This window comes from Crocodylus siamensis, chromosome 12 (genome assembly GCF_052110815.1).
Source record: "Crocodylus siamensis isolate JL-2025a chromosome 12, ASM5211081v1, whole genome shotgun sequence".
NCBI classification, from domain to species: Eukaryota; Metazoa; Chordata; order Crocodylia; family Crocodylidae; genus Crocodylus; species Crocodylus siamensis.
In genome coordinates, this window is record NC_143406.1 from 7,068,284 (window position 1) to 7,085,073 (window position 16,790).

General features: G+C 48.7%; 1 protein-coding gene across 3 annotated transcripts in view; it reads left to right on the plus strand.

Moving 5' to 3' along the window:
• DVL1 (dishevelled segment polarity protein 1) overlaps positions 1-6,078 on the plus strand; it is a 174,472-nt gene extending 168,394 nt beyond the window's left edge. For all 3 annotated transcript variants that reach the window (XM_090024159.1, XM_090024160.1, XM_090024162.1), the window contains one exon: positions 5,522-6,078. In XM_090024159.1, the coding sequence (XP_089880285.1) occupies positions 5,522-5,940 (419 nt within the window). In that variant the 3' untranslated portion in view covers positions 5,941-6,078. The remainder of the gene's footprint in view (positions 1-5,521) is intronic.
• Positions 6,079-16,790: the final 10,712 nt, after the last annotated feature.

Genomic DNA, 16,790 nt, shown 5'->3' on the forward strand with positions numbered 1-16,790 from the left:
TAAGGCCCAGGGTGGGGGGACACCTGGTTTTCAGAGGTACGAGTCACTGGAGGGATGTTGAGACCATTCAGCTTTACTTCCACTTTGGGAGTCTGTGACTAAACTGGAATGAGAATTGAGGCTTCTGGTTTCCTCTTCCCTGCTCAGTGCAGAAGGGATGTTCACGTCTCCTTTTTGCATGAGACCAGAAAGAAGGGTGCTCTGCTCTCTGAAAAGCCATGTAGTGGGGAGCAATTGCGCTCTAATGCACACTATGCAAGTTGGATGCACTGACTTCCTCCTTTTCAACCCCAAGACCCCCTTACCACTTCGCTTCTATGAGCACCATAACAAAATAAGTCTCTTGCACAACTAGAGGAGGTCCTGTGGTTTCAGTGTGAATGCTGCGCTTGGCAACACTGCCGGTGACAAACAGCAAAGCTCTCTAGGAGTCTCCAAGTTTGGGTATGGATTTTGGTAAAGAGTAAGGTAAAGAGCCAGTCATTTGGATGCAGCCCCTTCAGATATAAACTTTGCCACTTTGGTTTTGCAAAACCAAATTGACAGTCCCATCAAAAGAGCTCTCATAGGATTTCCAACATTTCCACATTTGCCCTCAATTAGAAACAAGAAGCATGTCTGGTAGAGAAACCAAGAGTATGTTTAAAGGTTACAGGACTTTAGCCAGTCACATCATGCCCACCCTGCCTCTTGGGGTATGATTTTTTCCTCATCCACTTCACCAGTCCCTGTGAGCAATCCAGTATTAGATCCTTGCTGCTGGAGTAGGAAAGGTACAGTGTTTTCCCCGTGCAGCTTGGGCTGCCAGCTAGGAGAGCCTTGTGCAAGGCAACGAGAGTATCTCGTTTTGAAGGGTTGGACTTTCCTTGTTCTTCTTTTGGAAACTGCGCTGCTGTGGTGTTTCTTGTTTTGTAACTGTGTTATTCCCTTGTTTTGTTCTGAGCAAGCATTAGACTGAAGGATTCATAGAGGAATGGCTGTCTCTAGGGGATTGGTAAGCTTCAAATGCCTCCATAATAATGACTCCATAGCATGATCATTTAGACTCTTGTGACCCCAATGTGTAGTTGTTTCCTTTTTCTCCTGTTTTCTTTCCAATTGTCATAGGTGCTCTGCCTGTCCCAGTGCACAGTACCCTAGTCCCATGGCATTAACAAAGGCAGCAGTCTGACTGACCCCCGTGGAGAGGCTTTGATGTGCGACTGAGGCACAGCAGTCCCAAAAGGATGGCACCAGACACCTCGCTGTCAGCATACAGACTTGGCAGTTGTGTCCTTTGTCACCCTTGTTATGTCACCTTACAGAATGCAGCGTCCTGCTGTATTAGTCCTGTAAGCTGCTTCTGGAATAGAAGTACCCACCAGCGCGCTACATTTGCACTTCCACGGGCTAGCACTTGAGTATTTTCCAGTGACCCGAGATGTGCCGACTGCTGGACCCAATACAGAATCCCTCTGTGCTGGGTGTTTAGAAATCAGAGATACAGGACAGTGGAAGAACATGAACTGGGCATCAGATTTTCTTTTCTTTTTAGCCCCTCTCTCTGTGACACGGTGGATCCCTTGTACAGCAGCGCTGGGTCCATCTGTGTGTGCACTGTTCACTCAGGATGGAATTCCTCTGGTGCGGAAAGGCACAGCTCTACATGTGCGAGGAGAGCCTAGTCATTCTCAGCCTCTCATGTCCTTGAGCCAGATACAGCAAATTTCCGACAGATGCCAGACAAAATCCTGAACTCTTGAGAGGTTCGGGGTAGGAGAAAAGGCTGGCAATGAGGCGTAGGTCCTTTTCCCAATTGGCTTGACAGCTTGGGTTGATGTCCATTTAGTCTGAAACATGACACTGTCTCTCCTGGTGATACCCAGGGTGCCTGTTTCCCTTTTATGGAAGGTCTGGGCCCCCTGAAAGGAAAAGCAGCTGTGTGATGAGACCCACTAGAAATCACTGTTTGTATTAGGAAAGCACTTAGAGCCCTAAAGCACCATCAGGGCTCCATTGTGCTGGGCACCATACAGATAAGAAGTGAGAAACAACCTCTGCCCCAAAGGCCTTACAGTCTAGAGAGACAAGAAAAAGGGCAAGAGGGAAAATAAAGGCCCTGAAGGTGAAGGGACATGACAAGCCAGTGGTCAAGCAAGAAACAGGATTTGGCATTCCAGAGTCCTAATCCAGTTGCCCCAAGGGCACATCTGGACTGTTTCTGGTGCATCCAGGGAGGGCTGCTCTCAAGCAGGCTTTGCTTGCTGGGGTGTCCTCACATGCAGTAAACCTGGAAATGCAGTAGCAGAGCCACTCCAGGGATTTCCTTCAGCTATGGAGACTAGGAGTAACAGGCCTGAGTGCCAGGAAAAGAGCATAAGCAATCAGGATTTGTGGTAGAGATTATATCTTGTATTAAACCAACTCGATTTTTTTCAAAAAACATGTTTTTAATTGCAAGCTTTTGGGCACAAACACCCTTCATCAGGCATAGGAAAAAACATTCTTTAGCATTGTAGAAAATGAGGGCTGGAAGGGACCTCAGGAGGTCCAACCCCCTGCTTGGAGCAGGACTATCCCCAACGAGACCATCCCAGCCAAGGTTTTGTCTAGCCCGGTGTTAAAAACCTCAAAAGATGGAGATTCCACAGTCTCTCTGGGTCGCCTGTTCCAGTGCTTTACTACCCTCCTAGTGAGGGAGGTTATACATTTGAAAATACTGAAATTCGTTGTAAAAGTTCTCTTGGGTAGAAATGGAAGTTCATATTTCATAGGAGAGTTGAAGGTGCAGTAAAATCTCCTGCTTGGAGCAGTTCATTTTATGGGAAAACAGCACAGACACCCCAAAATGGCTCGTCTTCCCCAGCCTTCCCCTGGCTACCCCAAGAGGCAATTCCCAGGACATTTCAGAGCCTGCATGGTTTAGGAGGCAGAGCGATGGAGTGGGTTTGTGCATCCGACTGTGCCAGACAGTGAAGACCGATCATCTCAGTCATGGCAGAGTAAAACGCAGCTTTTCTCAGCTGCTAGAAAACAAATTCTTTGAAACCGAAGATGTCAGTTTAATACTGGTTTAAAATGGGCCTTTGAGACAGAAAATGCTGACACAGCTGTGCACATAGCACAGCTTTTAGGCTGAGCTGTGTGTCTTTAAGCTAGGCCTTTCCCAGCTGCCAAACATACAACAGTATCATCAGAAGGGTTTTAAACACAAAGATCAGGAAGACTTATCTTCGGCAGGATGCTTGTTCTTCGGCAGGGTTTAAAAGCACGCAAGAAATGGATCCAGTCCAGTGTGCTACTGGTATGTTGAGGGGCGACAGAGGCTGAGCAGCTGCCTTTGTTCTCGTCAGCCGCACTACAGCTGCCTTCGTGACCGATGTCTTACCTTCTGTGGCTTTGCAGTCAGTGGAGGAACCCAGGTTTCCTTGCAAAGGGAAGGTGGAGTGCACCCATTTACCTTCTGGATTAATTGCTCCTCACCTTGACCCTCGGAAAATTAAGTCAATTAGAGGCCCTGCTCCAGGCGCTTGGAGAGTCTTGACTATTGGGGGAACAGGGCCCAGAGCCTGTCCTGACCCGGCGGAGTTCTTGATGCAGGAAAGTCTCTCTAGATCAGCGTCAAGCTTTCCGCCGGGCTCTGAAACCTGCCAGGAGCTTATACCTCTGGGGAAGCCGCAGCAAGGAGGACAGAGCTGAGGCAAGAGTGGATCCAAGAGGCGGCAGGGGGATCAGTTTGTAGCAGATGGTTTGCTATTGCTCAAAGGCTAATGTAACATGGGGACTCTCTCCTGCTGCTCTTAGTGACCCAGTGCATTGGGACTTCTTTCCCTCTGGGCGCATATTGATATTTATATAAAGCAGCTATGGGAGAAGCTGCGCAGTAAGATTTGTGTGGTGGTTGCTACCGTTCGGATGGTGATGGGCACAGAGTCCGTTCAGTCTGAGATGAGTTATAATAACCGCTTTGCGGTAACTCTGTCTCTGTCACTCCTGCGTCTCTTCTGCCTGGAGGGAAGGCTGAAACAGTCAGCCTGTTAATGACTAATTATGATCCGCTGTAGATCTTTATTAGATCATTATGAGAGGTTTGATGCTAAAGCTCAGGACTTGGGTAGGGCTGTGTGTTCTCAGAAGGCCTCGCTGCCACTGTGAGATGGCTGAATAAATGTGGCTATCCCCACCAGCCGATGGGGAACTGAGGCCCAGGACAAAGAGGGAGCTTGTCTAGATTAGGATTTGGACTGGAATTAGAATTGGTTTCAGTCTCAAACCACAAACCCTCGCTGTCTTCCAGGAAAGACCATTTCAGGTTTTGTGGTTTGCTTGTACCACAACCTCTCCTGCCCTCTAAAAGAAAGGGTGAGCTCTCTGTCACCCATACCAAGCCAGCCTGGATTTCCCTTCCTTCATATCCTTCATTTGTCTCTTTGCACTATGATACCACAAGCAGAGGAAGATGTATCGTAGCAAGAGGGGTATCTTTTGGTCCCCTCCTCCTCCTTCTCCAGTGCTGAGAGCAGTCTGATGACCCAGTGCAGTAGCAGTTGTTCATCTGAATCCAAAGTCTGGCCCAGTGTTAGGAAGCAATGGTGTGAATGCAGCGGCTTTAATTTAAGTTGAGAAATTAGTCCCTAGTGAAGAAATGGATTTAATATGGAAGTGTCTATTTGCATTACCATCCCACGCTCATCCCACTGATTAGCTGAGCACCACCTGATCCAAAGCCTACATAGCTACTTGCATGCACTGATGTGCACGTACAGGGCAGGCATTATGTTTGGAAGGGTGTATAACAGTCTCTGCTGGGAACATCCTTCCAGACTTAATAGAAATGCTTTTCCCTAAAAACCACAATCTACCTGCAATTAGTGCAGCCACCAAACACGTCAGTAATGAGTTTTGTAGGAATCTGCCTTTGCCCCATTGAAGCAAATACAAAGACTCCTGTTGATTTGGGGTAAGATCCAAGTCAGGTCCTTCAGGCAACCAGAATTGATGTGGGGAAACCAACAACCTTTCTTTCTGATGCAGTGGCAGTGGTTCCAGTAGAAAACAGCTGGCCCCTGTTTCAAGGGCCTCGGGCAGTCTGAGCCTGGAGTCGGTCACAGAGTCACGTTGAACCTAATTCATTTTTTTTTATTTTAAATGTCTGCCTGCCTCCTTCCCTTTCAGCCTCTTCCCTCTCTCTGCACCAGTGTCTGGCCAGTGGGGAAGCAGCGAGCAGATGACTTTCCAGCTGCAGGCTTACACTGAGCCACCGCTTTCAGTGTGCGATCTCCGGAGGGGTTGATGTGTATCTGCACATGGCACAACCTTGTCAGCTTCATTCTAGTGGTTGTCATTGCTGAATCCTTTAGTCATCCATAGCATGCTAAGCTTGACAGAGGCCTGACCTCCTCATCGTTGCTGTGCTGGTCGTTGTCGTCATTGTGCGTTTGATTCTGTAGGGTTGCAAGAGGAGCTGATGGACAAGGCGGGAAGGAAACGGGATTGAGCTAACCCGCCCCTTCGGTTCTGTCCCTTTTGTTCGCCCTCGCAGGAAGCAAGAGCAGCGGCTCCAACCGAAGCAACAGTGAGAACAGCAGGAGGGCTCTCGGCAGGGAGAAGGACCGCAAGTCAGCCGGCAGCGGCAGCGAATCTGACCACACGGCCCGCAGCGGAGGGGGAGCCAGCGGCGTGCGGCGCGAACGGCCCGTCAGCCAGCTCAGCCACCGGAGTCACGCCTCTGCCGCCCACAGCGAGCGAAGCCACCACAGCCACCATTCGTACGGGCCTCCAGGAGTGCCCCCCCTCTACAACCTGCCAAAGCTCGGCTCCAAAGTCTACGGGACGAGCGGACCCCCCGGAGGGCCTCCCGTCAGAGAACTGAGCTCCGTGCCTCCAGAGCTGACGGGGAGCCGGCAGTCTTTCCAGAAGGCTATGGGCAACCCTTGTGAATTCTTCGTTGACATCATGTGAGAGGAAGTGCCTTCAGACTCTACTTTTCAGGGGGAGGGGGTTTGGTTTTTTTCGGTTGGGTTTTTTTGGTCGTCGTCAAACACTTTAAGAAAGAAACTTTGCATGTAACAGCTTCCTGACTCACCATCGTGTTGCAAACCCCCCCCCCCCAAACAAAACAAAAAAACCCAACAAAAAACAAAATGAAAAATCAAACAAAAGAAATAATCTGCTGGGATTGTTAAATATCTGCAAATCAGTGGTATCTTTTCTTTCCTCTTTCTCTCTTTTTTTTTTTCCCCCCCTCCTTCCCTTATTTTTTTGATTGTGAGCGACTGACCAGTGTATATTCACATTCTAATGAGCTTTGGTAATTGTGGCACCAACTTCCAGTGCAATTTAGTGTCTACTTGGTTGATTCAAGGAATATTATTTCATATCACTTCTGAATTTCCAACAATACATAGGAGCACCTTTATTTTATTTTATTTTATTTTATTTTCCTCTCCCTCTACTGGAAACAGTGGCTACCGTCTCTTATGGTTCATTTCCGTATGATATCTCTCCATTTCATATATCAACTCCACAAGCAGCTGTGACACCTGAACGTGTGTGGGTAGTGTGCCCTTGCAAAGGGAACAGGCTTGCAGCCAGTTCCCAGCACTAGGCAAAGACGTGACCGGAGATAAAGCCTTAGCTTCCTCCGCTGACCAAGGAGTATAATTGTCTTTCACCTTGTTGAATCTCTCCCATCCCGGGGAATGGTGGAATCCTGCTACTTTGCATCTTCGCTGCGTGGATCAACTATGCTGTCATTTAATTTAATGTCCTGGTGGTGACCCCATTGCTGCAGCCTGTCAACAGGCATTTCAGTCCCCCCCCACCCCGGTTAACAGCCATGTCCGTTCTTGTCGAGCTGTAATGTGCCCTTCTTGCTTTAAAAGTTCTTTCTGCAGAAATGGGACAGTTGCCGCTAGCTGGTTATGCTGGCATAGATGCAGCGTTTTTTAGGGGAGGTAAGGAGGGACCGTAGCGGTGCTGCTAATTGTGGTGGCTCCCTTTTCTTCTTCGTTTCTGAAAAAGATCTGCCTTCCTTTCTCCCTCCCCTGCTTCCCCTTTACAGTGAAAGTAAAGCCTGGATTTGGCCTTTTCCAATGGCAGCACCTCCAAGCAGCCAGGTTCACCGGCAGGGCGAGTGAGGGAAACGTTGTTGGAACAGCATGCGAACAATAAAATGAACGGTTATTTGTACACGACATAGCAAAACCTGTGCTAAGGATCCCTTATCGCTAGGCAGCGTTGTCTTTGTCGACTGCTCTTATTTATCCCCCAAAATTTCAGCCCTCTGTTTGACTTCCAGTTACACCCCACCTTTTCTAGTGAGCTACTCCTGATGGTTTCTAGGATAGATGCTTCAGATCAGACTTCCCCCTGCACATCGAAGGCTTTCCCCAAGTAAGAAGGTCCCTCTTGCCGCGTTCTTTTACATTGTCGGCATCGGTGCCTAGTCAGCAGGTCGGAGGAGAGCACCTGCTGCTGTCACATTTTCCCTTGTTACCCTGATGCAGCACTTGGGGTGTCATTCAGCCAAGTGTGGCTCCCCCTGCATTTTGCCTAGTTTGCTTTTGCTCTTTGCAGGTTTTCTCTGTGTATGTGTAAAAGAAGAGAGGTGACGCTTGCAAAAGATCCCAAATCACTTTGAGGCCAAAGTTGGCTAGACAGTGCGTTGGGCATCTGGGATCCTAAGCCCCGCTGAACCAAGGGTCGATGCCGCTTTCATATATATGACTTTGGGCCGGGTCATACTCCACCTATCGGGTACCCAAGTATGATCCTATTTCTCCCTGCTCAAGTCCCTGCTAGTAGAGAAGTTGGGCAGGTCCTCCTCCTCGCTGCTTTGCTGTGACTTAGGTTTGAGGTTGAGTTGAGGTGTGTTACAAAAGCAGATGCAGTAGGATTTTCAGGGTCTCTACAGGATGCAGTAGGATCTCCCGTAGGCACCTGGTAGGTGGAGTTAAATCTGGCCCTTAGGCTTCAAAGTCATTTGAATGCTTTTGAGAAGTTACCCAGGAAGGTAACATGTCTGGAATTGCCACTTTCCTCACAACTCATCAAAGCTGCTGACGGCCTCTGCGAAATCAAAGGAAACTTTTGAAGATTTGAGCTGTGGAGCAGCCTCCTTTTCCTTTCTTTTTCCACTTGGAAATGGCATAGACATGAACTAAACACTGAATTCAGTTTGGCAAGATCAGACTTGAAAGCAATCAAAGAAATCAGGGTCAGTCATCCCTTGCGTTGGATGCACCCCCAGCAGGCACTGGAAAGGAGGCTGTGGCTTTAATGACAATCTCTAGCGGTTCTGCCTTTAAGCCAGTTGTTATTTCTCCATTCGCTAATTTATTATCATTATCTTTTTCAATTGGCCTTTTCTTAGGGCAAAATATAGGGGGCAGATAGACGAGAATTGTGATACTCCTCTGAAGGGGTAGTTAGAAGAGAGAATGATCTTTCATCCAGGAAGCCGAACGTGTTAAATTCCCATTTCAGGAGTAGCAGTTTACGTACTTGCTGTTGGGGTGGGAGGCGTATTTGTGTTTCTTTTTCCTACTTTTCCTTTCTTTTTTCTGTTGTCGATGTAGTACGTGCTGTTGGCAGAAAAACTGTTATGTGTCTTGTTGGCCTTTGCTGCTACATTGAGAAGATTGTGTTATGTATTACTGTGTGGGAGGGGGGTATCTCTGGAAGGAGGCTGATGCAGCTCATACTGCAGGCATGGGAAGGGATTCATCTGCTGAGGGATATTTAAGCTCCCAAGTTCTCTTCTGGTTGTGAGTTAAAAATCAACCCGGTTCTGTTCAACTTGGCTCCAGCTAAGACCATGCACGCAGAATCTGCTGGCGCCGCGTGTGCCGGCAGACATACAGGTTACTGAATAGCATGTAGAAATTCTCTTCGCTGGAGACCAGCGGGAGAACATAGACACACATTTGATGAACAGTGCAATACGTAATGGCCACGGTGTATAGTACACAGGGCCTGACTCTCCTTACCTTACCCTGGTATAAAGCAGGTTACCTCCACTGAAGTCAGTGCACGTGCCAAAGCATGTGAAGCAGGAATGAGGCCCGTGAAGTCACTTAACTTCCGTGAAGGATGAGAGAGGATCTCTCTCAAATCCTTCCGATGCCTTTAAACGCAGACCAGTTGATCTGTGCCATTCGGGGGGCCTTGCAAACTGGGCAGGTGGGCGCTGCGGATGTGAGGAGGCTACTTGCTGTAGTAAGTTCTGTGCAAGGTGGAAATGATGTGAACAGATGGGGCCTTTCCGGGAGCATCTTCTTCTTAGCAGGGCTCGCTGTAGTGTGCTCCTTTCAGGTCAGGGGGCTGGTGGTAGCCTGACCCCAGGAATGTGTCTTGACCTGTCCTGTTCTGCTGCAGTGGGAAGTAACAGGCTCGCCTTTCAAGGCACTTGCAGATGTGACACCAGAAGGGCTTTGCAGGGCAAGCTGACCTCATAACAAGAGCCTTAAAGAGAGGAGGAGCTTTTTAATCCCGGAAAGGAGAGCTAAGAAAATCTGTCTGTGCACTGCCGCTGGACTCACGCTGTTGTTCCTTCCTTGGTGCCAGCAGCAGTGAATAAAGACAAGGGTGTGCTTTGTGGCTTAGAAAACATGCATGTGCTAAGGGTTTGGGGTGACGCCTCCTACTTGAATGTCAGGGTAATGCACCCACCTAACGTATTAACTTTCAAAGGAGTAAGTTATTGGCAAATGGTATTTTATAGTCTTAAAGGCACCGCTGTTGTCTTTTGACCTTCTGTTATCACATTTGCTTTTCAAATGAAATAGTCCCTGGACACTTTATCCAAAGGCATATTGGATTGCAAACAATGATGCACAGGCATTGACTTTTGATATATATATATATATATATATATTTTTTTTTTTTTTTTTTCTTGTCAAATTGACGGTCCCATCTTGAGACTGACAGCTGATGAGTTGATGTAACTGTTTTTGTTTTGCATTTAACTGGATTGTAATAAGATTGACTTAAAAAATTATTAATTCTAATCAGTGATTAGAAATATGTGTAAAGAATTTATGTACAGTAGAGGGGGGGGAAAGTAAAGCGATTTTAAATAATGAAAACCCAGACTATCACCTATTCTAGAATTGGTTCTACTCAAAGAGTGACCTTTTACTAGCATGGACTGCACTGTTCCTGTTAAATGTCTATTGCATAATTGAATTCTTTTTTTTGTAGATATTGTATTAAAGCCCAAGTGTCTGTATAGTTAATATATAGCTGCTTATGTGTAAATGCTATTTTAAACACTAAAAAGCTTTTAATTTTATGTGACAACTGCACCCTGTGTCTTTCCTTGCTTGATGTCAACAGCGATTCTTTGCACGTCTGTAGCACCTTCCCTCTAAGGATCTCAAAGCATGAGCAAAATCTTGAGGTCCTCTGGTTCTTGAAGAAGGTAAATATTATGTTTGCTTTACAGGAGAAAACGAAGGGTTACAAGAGGCTGGGGATTCAGGAGCCTTGCGTTCTCTTGCCATTTCTTGGGAGTGCTCACTCACTGAGGTATATGCCCTAAGAGCCACATTAATGCTTCCATAGGGAAACTGAGGCACAGAATGATTGCATGAGTTACCTGGGAGGTAGGAATACAAGCCAGGGGCTTTGGTTGTATCCAGGCAGGGTCTGGAAGGGTTGGCAGTGAAGAGTAGCTCTGAATATCTGGCCCTGAGCTTGTAACCAAGGGGTTTGTTTCCCCATTAAAAAAGCGGATGGCTTGACTTCTTTAGCATAACACCGCCCTCTTTACACACCTGCCTTCCCCAGCTATAGGCTGAGAGCCAAGCATTTGGGAGTTGGGGTGAGCAGGAAAGAAATGTTGAGCTCCCTGGTCAAAGGAGCCCTCAGCCCTGGGCCCAGCGTGGAGCAAGGCGTGACAAAGAAATGGCTCCTGGCTCCTTCCAGGCTGTTGCATCCCCAGCTGCAGGTGCAGCTGCCCTGGGCTCTGTGCGCCAGCTCCAGCATTCAAGGATCCCAGCCGCAGCCCAAACGCGCTCTGGGCATGGAGCAGCCTCTCTGCCAGGCCTGGGATGTGGGAATGGGTCTCCTTGGGCCTGGATGGGAGCAGCATCCCCCAGCTGGACTGTGGAGAGTGTCCTGCCCAGACTGCAGCATGGGAATGGCTCTGGCCCTCATGGGACCCTGAAGAGCCCCAGTAAGCACCTGCACAAATCATCCTGGGCCCCGTCCCTAGCTGGGCACTCGGATCTCTCCTTGCCTGCACAGGGCAGCTTGCACAGCTGCTGTTGCTCAGCTTCCCTGGCTTGTCACCTCGCCTGCCTGGCTCTGCAGCCTGCCCTGGGCATCTTAACGAGGCTTAGACTCAGCCCACCTGGCCCAGCCTGGGGCCAGGAGCAGAGCTGAACAGCCCCCTCAGCCGCAAGCAGAAGGGGGCCTGCTCTCTCCCAGATGGTACGCTGCCAGCACCGGCAGAGTGGCATGAGCTCTGCCTTCCCTCTTTCAAAACTGGGAGCCAAGCTGCAGCATTTGCTATGGAGCGGCACAAGCCATTGCCTTCGTCTACTCACCGCAGCACGTTCATTTGCATCTGGTGCGGCGGCTGGGGGGGACTTCCACGCAGGTTCTGCTACCTTTACTCACCATGAGTAGCCTGTTATTCCACCTTGCACAGCTTTGCACATATGCACCTACCTGCCGATGACAGCTTCATATGCGGGGAATCAGGAGGGAGAGCTGTGCATTGATCTGTTGCAGGACTCCTACTTCTCTAGTGTTCAGTGTCACGGTTTGCTCGCAGGGAGCTCCTCAAGCAAAGCAGGCTGCCAGGTGAGTTCTTACACAGTTTAATGACTGAACTGATACAGCCCCAGTGTTAACATGGAGGTAGAAGCAAAGAAGTTGAGCACTTCTAAGGGGGGGAATAAGAGAAATTTGGGCTGTCTAAATGCTCTGCCGTCTGGTGTTGCTGAGCAGAATTTAGCTGATGGCACCTCCAGATAATATTACTGCATTTTAACACAGGTCTCCGAGGTGCGTAGTAGTGTGAATCAGGAGTCGATCCATTTATGTCAGTGATGTTGTGTGGACATTAGATGACAGGAAAAGCAGAATTGGGAGCGGTGCGATGTGCTTGTGTGAAACATGGTACAACTGTTAAATGAGGCCTTTTTTACTGACAGGGTTGGCGTATTTTCCAGACCATGATAAGCTACGGCAATATGAGAGAAAGAAAGGGTTTATTTGGTAATATCTTTTTATTGAATCTGCTGCATAGATGGGGAGATCTTAGACAAGCCTTTGGGCCCAAAGCCCTTTTCCCTGTCATCTATGCAGAGATTATAGTGGTTTTGCCATTTAAATGTCCTGTGAATACTTTTTTTTTTTTATTGATATTCTAGAATTTTATTTCAGTAAAAATGGACCCACTTTGGATATATCCTACAACTAAGTCTACCCCAAATTCAAGTGCATGCAATGAGATTTTGCTCTGAATCCACCACTTTTACTTTTAGGCCAGCAAGGAGGGATGCCTTTTGAGTGCTAAATGAAATGAAGCACTTGCAAAGTGCTCTCGCTCTGTGACACTCAGAGGCAATGGCGTTGAACATTAGCTTTCATTAGGATGGTGGAGGAACCAAATAGCTGCTCACATAAAGTCCTGTGCTCTGAAGCAAGGCAGGGGCTCTAGGTGGTGAGTGCTTTTCTGTGGGAGGCAGCTTCCAGCCAAATCTATTTATCAGTGTGGGACCTGTTCCTGAGTGCCCCCCTCACTCGGTAGGCCTGATACCATGCCCACCGAAGTCAGCTGAAGACCTCCCGTTGCCTTCGGTGGCTTATGGATCAGGTCCAACGGCTGTAATGGGCAGTCAGAATTAAGAGGCTTTTATCGCTGTGCAGGGTCACACACTTGTCATTGGCTTTAAGAGGAGCTGGGTCAAGCCCTTGCAGCACGCTGGGAATCCTCGTGTGTCATGAAAGAGTCTCCTGGCTCGCAGGCTGTCTTTGCTGTTAACACAGAGTTGGGCGCGTCGGTCTGTACTTCGCGTGGGCTCTGTGGGGATCGGTGACTATTCATGTGCCTCCAAAGCTGCTGCCCCTTCTGATTTAGTAAGACAAGCGCCCTGGCAGGTCTGATTCCAACAAATCGCTATGTCATGAACCCTGTCCTACTCCTGGCCCTGCACCGCAGGCCGGACTCTGCTCTCACACACAAGATTAGCCCCGCTGGTTGCTGTAGTTACTCCATAGGAGAGAGCAGAACTAGCCCGATGCTCCCTGAACCTTGCAGAGGTGCCACTCTCAGTAGGATGCCTTAGAGCCAGCTTCATTGCTTGGCTTGTCTGGGGTCAAGGTAAGCGGAGATGCCCTGGTGAGAGTTTGGAGTGACAGAGCAGAATTTGGGGCTTGTTCGCCACATTTTGGCCCCTTGCGGGCTCCTGCACACCCATGCACAGCGCGTGCGGGAAGTCAGTGTACAATGCGGCCAATTGCAAACCCACCGCTTGGGAGGCACGAGTTGTTGAAAGGGTCGCGGCAGCTGGCAGAGGACGCGGGCTGCTGACACCCGCTTTCTGACTCCTGCCGGGATGTGGCAAAAGGCTTTGGTTTGTGTAGCTGCTGGAGTTCAGCCAGCAGCAAGGAGGGTGGCTCTCCCGCCATGGGGGGACTCTGGGTGCGGACACATTCGCAGCACTTGCTGTGTGTAGTGTGATGTGGACTATGCCTTTATCTCCATACCGTGCCTCAGTTCCCCCCTCTGTAAAATGGGCCCAACAAAACATCTCTCCCACTTAGAGGAGGTAGGATTATTAATGAACTGACTCTGGCATGCTTGGATTTGGTGAAGATGGGTGCCTTAAAAAGCCTCAAACGGCAGCTCACCTTGGGGGAAAAGGTGTGTGGTCAGTTCTGTGTCCCCCTAGTACGTAGGTGTGGTTTCAAACTCCCGGTCTTCTGTTGGCAAGGCTCGCGTGAACTCAAAGGAGAGCTGTGATGCTAGATGAGGCCCTGAGCTGCTTGACGCAAATAAATGTGGAGCAGCGAGAGTGAATCTGGCCCCAGCAAAGAGGGTTGAAGAGGGAGCAGGCGCCTGCCCTCTCCACTGCCTCTTTTAACTTAGGGAACAACTCCTGCAGGGTCCCGCTGCAGCTATCCACAGCGCTGGGCAGACATGAGTGGGGTACAGCCCCATTCGGCCTGCGCACGAGTGAGAGAAGGGACCTCAGGGAGGGAACGAACTTGGGCGCACATCAGTCATCTTTATCCTGGGTGCTCTGGCATGGATGTGGTAAAGCACCAGACATGAATGGAGCTCCCTGTGTAACATTTACAAAGCCATTGCAGTATCCTCCCCAAAACCTCTGCAGTGACGCCTGCAAACCATTGGTCTTTGACAGCCACTTAGGCCACTTGACAAGACGCCCTCTTGCCTGGTTTTCTCCTCGCTGAGAATTGATATCTCTGTTTCTCGCTTTATGCATACGCTGCAGACTCATCAGGACAGGAGCCGTCTCTTCTGTTTGACAGTGTCCTGTGCCCACGTGCTGGATGTCTGGGAGCCTGTTGTTAATGTTTCCCATACAGGGGAGTAGAAAGACAAGCTAATACGTTGTGGGTCTGATTCTGATGGTGGTTACGGCTGCTTTACACCCACAAAACTCCATCGACAGGGGAGTTGCACCACAGTCGAGGGAAGGATCGGGCTCAGAGGACTGAACAGCATCCCTTTGCGAGAGAGGCAGCTGCTATGCAGCCCCTCGGTGCCCTTCTCCATCTGCTCCATCAAGCGACGAAACCGAAGCGCAACGTGGCTGAAAACAAATTTCATTTAAGTGGCCCCAGGCACCAATATGCCAATCAGCAGAACGGATGGCAGGAGAAAGCCAAGCCTGCAAGTGCTTCTGGGATGGTCTGTGCAGTGCAGTGTACGGAAATGGGCCTGCTGGATGTGGGATTGCCTCTGCCACCCAGTAACAGCTAGTCTCCATTAGCTCTGTCTTTGGCACCTTCCAAGCTAATCAGGGGCTTCGCTCGGCTCCAGTGAAATGACTAGGAGGTGGCTTCAAGCCCTATGGCCCTAACAGGTTCAAAAGCATCTCTGCCCTGATGCTGCCTGCAAACCTCTACATCTCGTTAGCTGGTCTCCCAGTAGATTAAGTGGCTATAATTGTCACGGCCAGCACAGATCGTCTGGCATTACCCACTCCAGCATGGTTTTTTCCAAGCTGTTTTTTCTCGTCATCCGAGCTTTATTACAATGCCTAAAATTGGTGGAAATTGAGCCCCTGGTTCCCTTAGGTGTTTTTTGGAGATAGCAGCAGTGTTGCCTTCCAGCCTCCAGATACGCTAGACTCCTTTATTCGTTCCTTGCTGCTGCCCTTCAGGGGCCTGTATTGCACTTGTGCATTGAGGTTCATATCACCATTACAGAATGGGATCTTTTATCCCCCACAAAAAACAAAAACCCAACCCAAAACAACCTTGCTTTCTCAGGATTATTGCATTTGAAAGCTAAGTGCAGCTCAAGGCAGGGTGATGATGGAGCCATGTCATTCCATAGAGCGCAGGGCAACTGTGGGTTTGGGGAGTTTTTGCCCAGTCAGACTCGTGACCTGAGTTTTGCTTTCAAGAATATGGGGTGCAGTTTCCCCCAAACCCCTGTACCCATCTCCTTGAAACTCGGCAGGCTTCATGCGTTCAGCAGAGGCTACCACCCCTGCAATTTTCCTCCAGATCGGACCAAAAAACAACCAAGTTATAGATATTTCATTGATTCCCCATTAAACCCTATGGCCAAATCTCTGAATCAGCTCTGGAGCTTCGGAGCCGATTCGGCCGGATCGAAGCAGGAAACCGATTCAGAGCTCTGAATCGAATTGCCGGCATCCGAATCAGCTGGATCCAAACCTGAATTGAATAGTTCCCTGTTCGCACAGGCCTAGTATATACATCTTCTTGGTAGTCTTTTGCATGTTGTGGCTCTAGGAGCATTTTTCTCCGATTTGGTAGAGCACGATTTTGCATTTCCTATTTTCACTTCATTTCCATGTCCTTTGCAAATCCATGCTGGTGAAACGCAAACTAGCACAGCCAAATTTGGATGACAAATGTCCCTTGACTATGCACAAATGTGGTTTCTATAAGCATCGTGAAAAGTACACGCCGAAGAGTTGATCCAAAGTGTTCCAGTGGAGAAGTTTTCTATCAGAAAATGACATTTCACTGAGATCAAAATATTCCATGGAAAATTTTAGTTGGAAAACAAAAGGAAAGAAAGTGGCTTAAAGTCCAAATGGTATCAGAATGGAGTGTTTTGCTTTAGGTTTCAGCCCCTCCTGTCTTTAGTCTCTTCCTTACTTTCCTGGTGCTGTTGCCCATCCCGTCATATATTCCTCTGCTTTAGATCGGGCTTGTGCAAAGCTTACCCAGCTTAAGGCTGCATTTGAGCTTTGGTGTGAACTCAAGGGTCTCAACAAATTTGAGCGAGATGGCTTGGATCTCTTAACACAAAAGGGACGGCACAGAGGACTTGTAAGAAACTTGCGTGAAAAATTACCCTGATCTCTACGATATCAATCCAGAAAGGTGGAATGGCTTTGACTTGTCACTTTTTAATGAAACAATCCACAGAAACCTAATTAGCAATATATATGCAAGTTCCCATTAGGTGAGCCCCCTCACGACACCCAAGGTGCTGTCCCATAAGCCACGACGCATCTTTAAGAGGATGTTGTGCTCTACTGATGCAACAAATAGACAGGAGGAACTGAGGGTGGTGAAAGAGTGACAGCAGCTGAGGACTAATGCAGGCACCTTTATTTTTTCTA